Below are 14022 nucleotides of genomic sequence, written 5' to 3'. Positions count from 1 at the left end.
GTCAGACATGCCCTCTGTCGTAGTAGCCATAGTACTCTCATGAAACTCTTTTATTTACCTTAACTTTAGATTCATGGTCTGACCTAATCATAGGTTTATCTTTGTGTCCAAGTGAACAGTTGTGCAAAATGTTGTGACATTCTGTAAAACTCAATGGAGACTGACCAACAGCCACTTATAAAAATGCACCCTGCATGCATCCAATAAAATGACTGCACATTTTTACTGTAATTTGTGACTATTTTATAAAGTCATTTACTACTAAAAAGTAAACCTTATTGAATAAAATATACTATTAAACATACTTACATAAACATAGGTGTCTGACTTCTTTACTGCATACTGTACTTCAAAACAGTGTCGGAGTTCTTCTGTCATGCAAAGACCCCAAGAGATAATCTGGTGTTTTTGGTCATTTTATTAGGTTTGGATGCCCCTGGACCAGCTGGAGAGCCAGGACCCAAAGGACCAAAAGGAGAGGGTGGTGACCCCAACAACCAGCCGGGTTTTCCAGGCTCAGTGGGTTTGAAAGGCTCCCAGGGGCCCTCAGGTTAGATACCACTACTCTGCATCAATATGAGTTGGTCTATTTAACATCAAACCCCTGCAGATGTCTCACAGTCTAACTTAGATGTCTAACAGGGTGAAAGGTAGACAGTAATGCAGATGGTTGACTGTAATTTGACTTAAGCCTTGAAACTTTTCATTTTTAATTTGTTCAGGTGACCAGGGTCTGCCTGGACCTCCGGGATTGCGAGGCCCTGTAGGACTAGATGGCACCACTGATAAACCAGGTTCCCATGGAGACACTGGTTTTGTAGGGGCTAAAGGACAACCAGGTGAGAAGATTTCTAAAATGTTTTGATGGCAATAAAAGAGGCAAAGTCCTTTACCATAACAGCTCAGTGGAGAACTCTGACACTGCTCTCCCTGATGATTTTACTTTATAACTATTGTACAAAAGTAATGCTATACTGGATGAATTATTTACACATTCGTAAAAAGAGTTAAATGTATGCATTTATTCATCTCTAATTTGTTTCTCAGGTTTCCCTGGGCCCAGAGGTTTTCCTGGTATTGATTCTCTACCTGGGGAAAAGGGTGTATCAGGAATAAGTGGGTTTCCAGGAGTCCCCGGTAGGAAAGGATTTAAGGGAGATTCAGGTTCACATGGATACAGAGGACCCAATGGTGTTTCTGGGAAGAAAGGTACAAATGAAATACTTAATCTTTGTAAAAATCTGATCCAGTATGAGGTGTTATAAGCAATAATAACAGTCAAGTGTAATGTGCAAAACACTATTATAAAAGAACAATCATAGTCTTACAGAGATGCCCCTTGTCCACAGGTTCTTCAGATGTAAGTGAACATACACTTATATTTATACTGTATGTATACTAGTGAAAATGAAATGCAAAAATGTCGATTTCATCTGTATCTCGTATCAAAATCAATCAAAATGAGCATATCAGGCCTAGTATCAGATCTTGAATAGCATATGTTGTGGTATAGTCATTGAAAAATATATAAATATTTTTAGTGTCTGCAAAACTATTGTGATATAGTTTCATGCTGTGAATTACAGTGTCTGTCAGTGTTATGATATTGAATTAGAGACGTACTGATATTTCAACCTGAGGTCTATATACTGGCTGCTTAGTCTTTTGTTATTTATTATATTGCTTTATCTCTGTCAAAAGTCCAGGAAACATATTGTATTGTATAGTTTGAACCACTGTTGCTAATACTTCATATGCTTCATATACTAGTGGTGAAATAACACTTGTGTCTTTTCAGATCTATTACATTTGTGCTTTTATTGCTGTTGGTCCAAGCAGTTTTTATGTTACCATCTGCGCTCAGTCTAATTTGTTTTCTTACAGGAGTGAAAGGAGAGCAAGGACTGATGGGAGTCCCTGGTTCAGCTGGTGTGAAGGGAGACAGAGGACCAGCTGGTCCAAAAGGAAACACTGGACCAACAGGTAAACTATGTAGTTTTATTACATAACAACTACTAACAATTTATCAAAGACCTCATGTTCTGCTTTTGTCTTGTTATTACATCATCCATCCATTTTGCAGGTTCTCAAGGGTTCCCTGGAGATCAAGGTCCAACTGGACAGCCTGACAGGCGTCCAGGAATAAAAGGCTCAACAGGACCACAGGGCATTCAAGGACCAAAGGGAGTCGCAGGAGAACCAGGACCACGAGGCCCCCCTGGGGACGCCGGTTAGTGACTAACACAACATTTGTCTTTCCTGATATGTCCAAATGATACGCCCAACCCAGCAACATAATGGTGTCTGCTCTCACTGCAGGTTTCGTGGGCCCCGTAGGGCAAAAGGGGATGCCTGGTATCAGTGGAAGACCAGGTACACCCGGTTTCCGTGGAGATGGTGGCCAAGTGGGTCACCCTGGTCTGCAAGGCACAGAAGGTGTGTGGGACATTGTGAGGAGGTTGAGGCTGAATTTAATAAACAAGAATTAAAGGCCTCTAAAAACCACTTAGCATTTAAGTAAAAGGCATTAACCAAGAGCTGAGGACTAGCTAAACATCTATTATTTACTGAAATGAGCAGTGTTGGTCACCAGGGTTTTACAGCATGCACTAATTACATCATCAATTGAGTGATACTTCTAAACCTTGGTCATCATACATAATACCAAATTACATTGTGTTTATAGTTCTATTGTTTGCAGTTTGTTGCATAACTAACAGTTTGTTTATTGAACTTCTCATTTCTCAATAGGCCACCGTGGCACCCCTGGTATACCTGGGTTACCTGGCATGCCTGGTCGTAGTGTCAGTGTAGGTTACTTACTGGTGAAACACAGCCAATCAGAGCAGACGCCCATGTGCCCCGTGGGGATGTCGAAGCTGTGGGACGGTTACAGTCTGCTGTACCTTGAAGGCCAGGAAAAGGCCCACAACCAGGATCTTGGTGAGTCAGGATGAACAATAAATAAATAAGTAAAACTACAACTGCAAAATTCACGTCTTGAAACCTACAGGGATAGACTTGGAGCCTTTTAGACCAACACATCTTTAATATCATGTTTCATATTTTACATTTGATGATGAAGGTTGATTATTGTTATTGGTGATCCAAGTACCCCACCCCCACCTCCGTTCTCATAGTATAATTGGACTTTTGCTTTTAAATATATAACCTAGTTTTAACATTTTATCATTGAGTTTTTATGTATTATTATGATCAGATGTTATGTATTAATGTGACAGAATATATAGTTTTACATGAAAAAGCCTAAAATTGACAATATTCTTCTATATGTCATAGAACTGTGCATATACTACAGTATACTAGACAAAATATGGGTGTAAATGTCAGAACATTGGGTGTGTGTTCCATTTTGGCATAGTTCAATAATACAGAGTGAAAAACTATGCTACTGTGCTTCCTAACAGAAGCATATTGCATAAACAATAGGCTAGTCATGCATGGCAAATATAATAAAACAGATTAAATACTGACTGACTGTAATAAAAACTACACTTGCTTTTCATTCATAACAAATATTTTCAGTCGTGTTTTATGCTTTTAAATTCCAGTACTTTTATGTATTATTATAAAAGTACTGGATATATGTATATATTTATCTATTGCATTGGATATATATATTTATATATTGCATATATTTTGCAAAAATCTTTACTAAGTATTATTTGGTTACTTGTCCTGTTCAGGTTTGGCTGGTTCCTGCCTCCCTCGGTTCAGCACCATGCCCTTCCTTTACTGTAATCCTGGTGATATATGTTACTACGCCAGCAGAAATGATAAGTCCTACTGGTTGTCAACGACTGCTCCTCTTCCCATGATGCCTGTAGAGGAAGGAGAGATCAAACCGTACATCAGTCGTTGCTCCGTATGTGAAGCTCCCTCAGTTGCCATAGCAGTCCACAGCCAGGACATCACCATCCCACAGTGTCCGGTGGGATGGCGCAGCCTGTGGATTGGCTACTCCTTCCTCATGGTGAGTCCTGGTCTTACTGCTCAGCCCAACGGTAAACATCTTACCTTACAGCTCACCAATAACATATTCAAAGTAGGGTAATAACTTCACAATTAAGAAGTACTGATTATGTTACACCCTGTAATTTATGTGCTATAGCATATAATTTGCAGGTAATAACCAGTTACTTTTGTATTTTTTGTGTTGCTTATATCCAATAACATTATTTAAATTAAAATCTTTTTTTTATATGATTTTCAGAACATAGTGCACAGTGTTCAGCTGTTACAGGCAAGTTCTATGAATAGACACATGTCAACATCTTAGCACATTAAGAAAAAGGAAGAGTAATACTAAAGAAAAATGAACAAAATAATAAATAAATAAATAAATAAAATAAAATAAAATAAAATAAAATAAAATAAAATAAAATAAAATAAAATAAAATAAAATAAAATAAAATAAAATAAATGTAATCCCCAGTCACTGCCAGTGAGCTTTTGAATATCGGTATTAGCCTGTCATAGCAATGATGCATGGAGCATGATATCCAGTAACATTATCATCTGGTTATTGCCCTCTTATATTACCATTTTAATTTAAATATTGCACTTCTATAAAAAATCATTAGAAGAATATCATGTTGTATATTGTTATTATTAGTATATTGTTACCATATAGTTTTGGCTTACTGCCGTCTCTAAATGCATTTGCTACTTATTACCCTTCATATTTTCTGTCCCTTTTTACCCTGTTAAATAATTTCCATCCTAATATGATAACATGTATACCCACAGTTAATACATTGCACTACTTAAAGGTCCAATATGTATTATTCATGCATTCTTGTCTACTCACATGTGGTTTTGTGGAGACTGTGTTGCTGGGAACCAGTTGTTTGTCGATACTATCCAAGTTCATTTAACAGTAACTAGCGTAAAAGTCACAGAAGTCAGTGTACAGAATGTTATTATAGCTGTAGGCAAGTTACGTATTGTGCTGATAATCATTGCCTCTTTATCATCAAAATATTGCAGCATAATTAGCAAGCTTTCATATAATTACTGTTTTTATTTTGGTAGAAATATACGGTCACGGAAAAAATGATTAGACCATCAAAAGTCATCAAAAAAAATGGTTATGCAATCAAGTAGTAACTCCTGTGTTTATCACGTGACTAAAACAGACAGAAAAGAAAACATGGAATGCCTAAAAGCACTGTTTTTGTCAGTACAATGCCATAGCTGTTGATGGAAGAACTGAAGTGATTTTGGTTATTATCAAGAAAACATGGAAAATGGTTAGATATCAGCTCTTAAATTGCACTCTTACGAGCCATTTTTGTTGTTATCATTATATTTGTCCAAACAAATGTACCTTTAGTTGTACCAGGCATTAAAATGAACAAGACATTGAAGAAAACAAGGGTGGTCTAATAATTTTTTCCGCGACTGTATGATGCTTCTTGTTGGATGTTCATAAGATGCATTGGTACTTTTTAACCTTAACGCCACTATCGGTGCCAGTGTCTCTAATATATTTACATTACACAGTAGATGTGATTATTAGATGTGTCCACACATCTCTATCGTAAGGACTGACCATTGGTTAGTTCAAATTTGGTATCTCTGCTCACATACGCTGGTGACCAAATGTTAAAGGTCAAGGCTACTGTGACCCCATGTCAGTTCCCTCTCATTACTTTAACCCTTTAATGCATAGTGGTCACTACAGTGGACACCTATTCTCCAGCTGTTCTCTTGTATGTTCATGGGTTTAGTTGTTTTAGTTCCATGTCCTCCTGAGACCCAGCAATGCCTTTTTTTCCTCTGTAGAGGATGTTTGACAGTTTCACTAAAAAAATGCTGTTCATTGTGAAGGACATTCCATTAAAAAAAATAAATAAATGAAAAAAAAATTTTAAATGTACCTGAAAAAACTGTTGCATTATGCAGTTTCCAATCAAGATGACTGTTTAATGTAAAAAAACAAAAAAAGCTAAAAATGTTCACTTTCCTCGGTCTCAGGAGGATATCAACCAACACAGTGGACGCTCATGCATCATCTACACTGACATTCAGACCATTACTGTAACTTTGCTGTTCTTGATAAAGCTGATCTGCACTAACATGTCTGAGTGTAAATCAACTACTAATTTTTTCAAACAAAAAGTTTGTTTTGTTTTTTTTGCGTATTATTTCCATAACTAGTATTAGAATATGATAAAATGTGTGAAAACATGAGATTTGCTGCATTAAAAAATATATATATTTTATAGTTTTCACACAGTATATCACTTTATGATGATAGGTTTTGTATATATATGTTTCTTTGCTTGAAAAATCAAATGCATGCTGTCCAGCTGAGTGGACATTTTTGTAACTCTGTGAAAAATAGATTCATAAAAAAATTCAATCGCATTGTTTTTTTCATGCCTAAATAGAAATAAAAACACTCAGGAAAAAAATCTTGATTAAGGTTCTCATAATTCATGCATGAAAGGGTTTACTACTCAGGAATACTGGTAGGGAATTTATTTACCTCAATTCCAGGATGACATGAAAAGATTTTCATGGTCAAAGGCCAAAATTCAAGTTTCCACTGACCTTATAAAACATATTCAAGAATTGCATGAACAGGTTATGGCTGCTGAAACTTAACTATTTTTCCCACATATTTGTTTTGGATTTTTTTTTTTTTAAGAACTGTGGCATAAAAGCCTGATGTTTTTAACCAAATATCATCTTGTCACACCTGTAAATACTTGAAAACACTGTAAGGGCAGTCATTTGAGCCTGTATTTCACTTCTTTTCCTTCTCACCTTTGTTCACAGCACACAGCAGCAGGAAATGAGGGTGGAGGTCAGTCATTGTCATCGCCCGGCTCCTGCTTAGAGGACTTCCGTACGACACCGTTCATTGAGTGTAACGGGGCTAAAGGCACATGCCACTACTTTGCTAATGAACACAGCTTCTGGCTAACATCCATAGATCAGTCGTTCCATACTGACCCGGCATCAGAGACACTCAAAGCAGGCCAGCTCCTGTCACGCATCAGCCGCTGCCAGGTCTGCATGAAGAACTTGTGAAAAAGGCCACTGTAACTCTGACACAAAGTTATTCTATTGACAGTGGTCTGGTGTCGTCTCTCTATGTAATAATAACATGAAAAGGGGGACTTGACATAAAACTTAAATCAATGTAAATGACATCCCTTTCCCTGATCCGAGGAGCTCAGATATGCAATGACTCTACGATGCCTTCAATTTTGGAAGAAATGCCCCAGTGTAGATAAGACAAGAGAAGCCCCATAATGAAATCAAAGGCATTATGGGAAGACAAGTATATTTTGTGTTAAATATAGATTGGTGCTTACTTTTTAACTTATTACCTCAACAGTTATATACATTGTTAACAGAAATCGAACAGTACAGCTGAACCAAAGATGCCCATGTGTATGCACTGCTTCAGGTAATCTAGATGTTTGTATTGTTTAGGGTTTTTCAAGCCACTAACTTTATCTCAGCCAACTGAACTGATTTAAGGTGTTTAGTAACTGTTGGTTGACACTTTTGACAGTATTACCCTGATTTATTTTTTTTTCCATTGCTCTTACAAAAATCTGTTTTTATTTGATTTATGCATTTATCGATTGCAATAACTTTCTTATTGTTTTTCATACACCTTATGTTCACACAAATGCACTGATTTTCTTGGTATTTATGTATCAACTGAATGAACTTGATCTCTCTCCCCATGTGTTTCTGAATGCATATCCTATTTACCCATGACACACTTATTTTCCCACACAGATCCACTGATTACTCAATTATTCTAGACTGCCAACAGCACAGAATGTAAACAGCTTGGATCAAAGGTCTGACTGTAAAAAAATCAATGCTTTGGTCAGTGATCCTGAGAATTTTTTTTTTTTTTCACGGCAGACAGAAAATTGGGTCAAATGGGCTAATTCACCCAGACACATTTGTTTAGCAACAGACAGATTGATTATGCCAAAATATACTGACAGCATTGTTTTAACTAATGTCATTATGATCATTCCCATAACACGACAATTTTATTGGATTGTAAAAATTAAATGTTGTTTGTTATACTTCTGAGACCGTGTCATTTTACTCAAACAAGGGGAATCTGCAAAATAAAAATCTTTATTATGACAGGTTTCAAAGCAAAAAAAAAGAAATCAACAAGTATATTTACACTCACTGAAATCTCCAAGATGTGCAACTAACATGTAAAAAAAAATCAGTATGAAAGTTGGTAACACAAAGTGTGATTTAGGAAATGTTTACAACATGGTGCAATGTGTTGCCCAACTAAATATTAGTGCCCTTTCATTAGTGACATTCTCAGAAAAAAAACATTCAAAACAGCAGTGATTGACTTATGTGTGTTATTTGCTTATAGACACACCTTTGAAATGTAAGTGCAGTTTCAGTGGTTTGGATGAAGCTCTCATAGTACAGAGTGATCATTTACAATTCATTTCCTTAGATTACAGACAATATACTAAACTCTTCACAGGATCAGAAATGTGTGAACATATTGATGGGATGTAGATCTAAGAGATCTCAGTCAGGGAAAATATGTAGTACCATCACAGTTTAGATGCAGTGCTCTAACCTTACCCACAGTCTTTTAGTTTAAAAAAAAAAAAAAAAAAAAAAAAAAAAGACGTGTTTGCTGGTGGAGATATTTCCATTCAGCTTTCAGCAGATCCTAGCAGCAGGAAGATCTGGTTTTCTTGCCAGTCCCCCTGCAATCCTCTAAGTCGACGGTGGGAGATTCTTTGTTCTCATTTCTCTTTCTCAGGATGGAAGGCAACACAAGATCAAACAGTGTCTCAAACAATGTGTCCACGTTGTAGCCTGTTTTTGCACTTGTCTCAAAGCACATTTTATCTGCAGGTAGGCTGGCTTTTTCATCCAGGCCCTTGTATCGCAGTAATCTCCCATAAAGAGCTACTGCGTCCTCATGGGTAACCTGTTTGTGAAGCATCAAGCCAGAAAGGGACACGGGGGAGGCTGGTGGTGTGGGACAAGCTGACAGCACCTGTGATTCAGTCCTGGGACCCTCTTCTGAAACGCTGTCTGAGTCCTGATGCACCTGGGCTTTAGGGTCTGTCAGATCGGCCTTGTTGCCAACTACAGCATAGATGCAGTCATGGTTGGCGGTGTCAGTCAGGGACAGGAAACGCTCCTCCAGCTCAGCCAGGCTCTGCCAGTTGGTCACATCATAGGTGAGGATGACGGCAGCGGCACCTCGACAGTACATGGAGCCTAAACCGTGGAACTGCTCGCGGCCTGAGGAGACAAAGGTGGATTATCATGACTCATTAAAACCCCATCAGCACATTAAACCATATGAACAGTCATCCTACAGGACATACAGCACAAAGAGGAATTGTACAACACAGTGAAAACAAATGGCCTTTGTTTTGGAAATCTGCAGGGGTTTTTTTGAAAGGGCACATTGTGTGTGAATAATTTGTTACAGCGGGCGTCTCTTGGTTTGTACATTCAGCGAAGAGTTCATTAGGTACACAACGCTCAAGCAAACAACGCTGACATGAATCCTACTTTTTGTGTGACACGTTGATACAACTTTATAGTCACTTTTCAAGCTATTCTAATGATCTGTTCTTTGCATTTACAGGATAGACCTTAATCAACATACATTTTCATCAAAAAACTACACATTTTAACCTTCATAAAAGGCAGGGTTTATTGTAGCACTTAAGCCAGCATTTATGGTACCCACCTGCACTTAATAAACGACCTATTTGGAAATAATTATCGGCCAATCTGACAAAGTAATAAAATCTACATTTCTCATAAATGTGACTTTTCTTCTGTGAAGTAATGTGATGAAAAACCTGGCAGATGACACATAAAATGTTGATTTATAAGCTGTTTTTATATATGTGACAACAAAAACAGTTTTATCTACAACAGGTTAGCTTATAAATTAAGAATGCCTGCTGTTAAAAAACATATAGATACAAGAATATTCCAAGAACAGATCATATGATTATTTGGTGCAGATACGACCCCAGCATCAGCAGAACTTGTCTCAGATAGTGGTTTGTGGCTAATGTTAACATTCTTAAGGAGAACTGCTAACTTTGCAAGATAATAGCAAAAAATAAATAAATAAAAACCACAAATAGATTCATCTACAATATAGTTTAATGTAGAGTTGGGTAATATAACCAGAAACACATTCACAGCTAAAATATTACAAGAAACAAACCGGATGCACCTTGAGTGTTTGTTGAGTATGAAATGTCTCCAGAGGAATAATCCGACTTCTGTACAATTCAGGACTTTTTCACAATTTTCAGAAGGCAAAACCCTTGATTAATTAAATTATTGGTTTGATTTATTTTCCAGCCCTAGTTTAATATTACATTTTTAATGCAGCGAATCAGTACTGTGAGTTTGATGTCCAGTGATCCATATTTACTGAGTTTTTCATCTAAGTATTTATTATTCTTACTTAGACATACAGTTCAAGAGTTATTTAGTTTCTAATAAAATCAAAGACAGAAATTCTGTAAAACTGTTGAATTTCTTTAACAGTAGGGACGGCTCAACAGATTTATTGGTTATCTGCTTTTTCCCTCTGCCTTTAAAACTCTCACCTTTGGTAAACTAGAATTCCAATAACAGTATATTAAAATGGTATGATGAAGGGCTATACCCTTATTATTTCTAATGTTATATGTGTATGTTAGCATTCATGTGTCAAAAGTCACATTAATTCATCATAAATACCTCACGGATGACATAAAAAGAAGTTAAAGAGACAAAAAAAGGACATTTCTCAGTCAGCCTGGAAAGTTACTATATCTATGCAAGTGTTGCACATACAGGGGAGTCAAGTCTTCCTGTCATAGCCCCGTCATGTGACTACTAAGAGGAACAGGGTCGGAGATGTGGGACCAGAGCCAAGCCAGCTCTGGGCTTTGAAACTAAACTATCAGACTGAAATGAATAAAAAACTTTAGAAAAATGAGCAGCTGGCAGCCTGTATGTGCTGATGCTTAGAGCCAAATTTCTGACCAAGTTCTTGGAAGAGCTGCTCTCACATGGCTGTCCAATGCTGATAGTAGCTTTCAAATGAGTCACTACTGATTCAGCATTTCTCTGTAACAAATGCAACAGCCTCCTGCCGTCAAATGTCATGGAGTTAGGGAACGTAGACAGGAAAAGGCTCACTCGTCACATGGTCTTTCCTTATCCTCATCTCTGTGACTCTAAAACCTCACTGCAATTTTGTGAAGTGACTAGTTTCCTAAGAGGGTTGACTGTAATTCATGTTTACACAATACTGGAATGTAGCTTATTTGTAATCTTATTCATTGGAAGCAGCAATTTATCCTGTTACAGACGACATGAGCAGACAAGTTAAGAAGTTTATGAGGAAAATGAAAGCTGAATGTATCCAAATTCAATGTCTCAACAGTTTGGCTGAGAATCACATGACACAGCTTAATAAATGGCAAATTAATAAGCTGCTCAAGAAAATACCTACAACAGGATACACCAACACCTTGAGGATACTAAACCACCCTGTTACTCTTTTCATCATGGACAACTCTATCAAAATTAGTTATGAAGTCGTTCAATGGCCTAGAAGTACTACACTTTATTTACTATGATGAGTAAAACGCTCCTCTTCTCATAAACCAACTTAAATTACTTTAACATAATGATGGCATAGTTAGCCTGTTGTCGAGATTATTAGTAAACAGAAAAACTAATGTGGCCAAAAAGGTAAAAAAACAGTCTGTTTATAGTTAAAGAAAGTATGCAGTTACAGAAAAAGGGAATAAATTTGATGATTAAAACTCTAGTTGTTTGCCTCAGAGTGTATTATTTTGGGGGTATTTGCGACTGAATTAAGTTAGTAAATATACGACATCTCTACCTATATTTGTGTTATCATCTGTCATACATCTTTTATCAAAGTTAAGTGTTCTTCATTATTTCTAAAGTCTCAAACAGACAGGACTGTGTAGGGCTAAAGTTTCCAGTACGTGTGCAGAGTCATGGAAGGTGACAGTGGCTTCGATTAGGACAGAATCATCCAGTATTGAGTAATACCTCGCAATGTACAATGATTTTATAACATCCCCACTGTTCAGCAATTAGGTAACAGAAGAAAGTTTACATGGCTTATTAAGTAAATAACGCTAAAGTTTAAGAAATCAAGTTGCCTGTTTGTTCGATGGTTTAAGTTTAGATTTTTTAGATAGCCTATATATTTATATGTTTATCTTGTGTGCTGTGCATGAGGTTAATATTTAACTATTGTCTGCAGGTACAAAAATACATTTCACTGTGCTACTACTAGCCAACATACAACTGTGAATGTAACAAATAAAACCCATCTTATCTTAATGCCACGAATAAAAAAAATTAAAAATTAAAAAATTAACCATTCAGGGGTTTTATTATAATCTTTCCCTTTTCTACTACATACTAAAACAAGTCACAATTTTGTGCACAAGATTAATCTCTTGTGAGTTATTTTATGGAATTTCCTAAAGGATTTATGCTTATAATTTGTTTCAAATTAGTGATACTTCAGTATTTCTTTACATTGTATCTTCAACCTACTTAATCCATCCTGAATTTAGCTTCAGTGTCTGTAAAAGTAAATGTGAATTTGGCTTATAAGACAAAAACGTCCCTTATGTTTGTATTGTACAGAATTCAAACAATAAAAATTAAAAAAAAAAAAAAAAAAAAAAAAAAAAAAACGTTGACAATATTCCTCAGAATTACCTTAATAATCCATCCAAACAGCAGATTATTAATGGATACTAAAATTAAACTCATGAGAAGGCATAAGACATGTATTTTGTTGTTTAAGGAGACATTAGTCCTACAATCTTCTCCTGTTTTGAAATAAATGATATGGTTGTCAAAACCAGAAGCATGTAATGAAACAATGTCTTTTATAAATGTTAGAAAATAGCACCAGATTTGTTTATTCTGTAGAGAGGTGATGGTTGGATCACATTATCAGACATAAAGAGCAAAAAGCGATAAGACAGTGAATGGAAAGTCAGAGGAAAATACACGAGGGTATTACCGGCTGTGTCCCATATTGAGATATTGTAAGGTCCCCACTGTTTGAGGAAAAACGCCCCTCCGACGGTGCTGACGGTGTCTTTGAATCTCCTCTCCGTGTACCTGTGGAGCAGAGACGTCTTCCCCACGTTCATGTCCCCGAGGAGGACAATCTTCACGTCGGGCTTCCTCAGCTTCGACACCTCGGGCATGGTTGATGCTGGCGTTCTTCTTCTTTTCAGCAACAAAAATAAATAAACACGCTCTAGCTCTTAAACCTCATTTGACTTTGCATGCGCAGTCTCGTGAGATACGCCATTTTATAAAGTAAAGTTCATCTGTGACAACGTGACTGCGCGGAGTTGGCTCATTCTCGGGTCCGATGAGGGAATCTCAACTTCAGAAAGTAACTAAGGTGAAACAGGAAGTAGGTGAAGAGCTAAAGAAGGATCAAGGAGCTGTTTCACCCTGATCTGTGTCTGCTAGGTTCTGCCACAGTCTGCGTACTTTGGGTAGTTCCCTCTTGTACTATTAACTATTAAGCAAGACTGTAAAGTTAGAAATAAAACAGTTCCGAAAAATAAAAATACAAACACCAGCGAAACAAGATGGAAAAGTGAGCGAAACAAGAATACAAATTTGATTTAGTCTTTTATTGTAACGTTTAAAGTGGCAGTTTTGTACAGAGAATAACCTGTTTGGTAAGTTTTATTTGTTCAAATTTATAGTTGGGTTTGACATGAACTATAGCTGCACAGTATGGATCTAATGAACGACATACAAGGTTCTGAGAGGAGTGTTTGTCACCTACGAGACTAAATTCGGGGCAAAACACTAGTATTGTTTATCCCGGATTTTTCTCACTGGTTGATGGTTTCTCACGAGTGGGTCGTGGCAGGTCATGGGCGTAGAGTTGTTCCTCACAAAAAAAATTAATTTAGACATCTG

At 36.8% G+C, this 14022-nt stretch overlaps 2 protein-coding genes across 3 annotated transcripts in view; one reads left to right on the top strand and one right to left on the bottom strand.

Moving 5' to 3' along the window:
- The window catches only part of col4a2 (collagen, type IV, alpha 2), a 97733-nt gene extending 89639 nt beyond the window's left edge, over nt 1-8094 (top strand). The window contains exons 40-48 of one of the 2 annotated variants that reach the window (XM_030124478.1): nt 425-550; nt 723-839; nt 1048-1209; nt 1885-1983; nt 2084-2230; nt 2320-2436; nt 2752-2943; nt 3708-3994; nt 6808-8094. In XM_030124478.1, coding sequence (XP_029980338.1) covers nt 425-550; nt 723-839; nt 1048-1209; nt 1885-1983; nt 2084-2230; nt 2320-2436; nt 2752-2943; nt 3708-3994; nt 6808-7062 — 1502 coding nt within the window. In that variant the 3' untranslated portion in view covers nt 7063-8094. The remainder of the gene's footprint in view (nt 1-424; nt 551-722; nt 840-1047; nt 1210-1884; nt 1984-2083; nt 2231-2319; nt 2437-2751; nt 2944-3707; nt 3995-6807) is intronic. The other variant, XM_030124479.1, reaches the window with a different exon arrangement.
- A 32-nt stretch (nt 8095-8126) lies between these two features.
- On the bottom strand, nt 8127-13524 carry rab20 (RAB20, member RAS oncogene family). The gene is made up of 2 exons (XM_030124483.1): nt 13097-13524; nt 8127-9297 (listed from the first exon to the last, which is right to left on the bottom strand). Exons 1-2 carry the CDS (start codon nt 13284-13286, stop codon nt 8714-8716), a joined length of 774 nt encoding a protein of 257 aa, XP_029980343.1. The 5' UTR covers nt 13287-13524; the 3' UTR covers nt 8127-8713.
- Nucleotides 13525-14022: the final 498 nt, after the last annotated feature.

This window comes from Sphaeramia orbicularis, chromosome 21, assembly GCF_902148855.1.
Source record: "Sphaeramia orbicularis chromosome 21, fSphaOr1.1, whole genome shotgun sequence".
NCBI classification, from domain to species: Eukaryota; Metazoa; Chordata; class Actinopteri; order Kurtiformes; family Apogonidae; genus Sphaeramia; species Sphaeramia orbicularis.
This window is presented reverse-complemented; position numbering and strand designations above follow the sequence as displayed.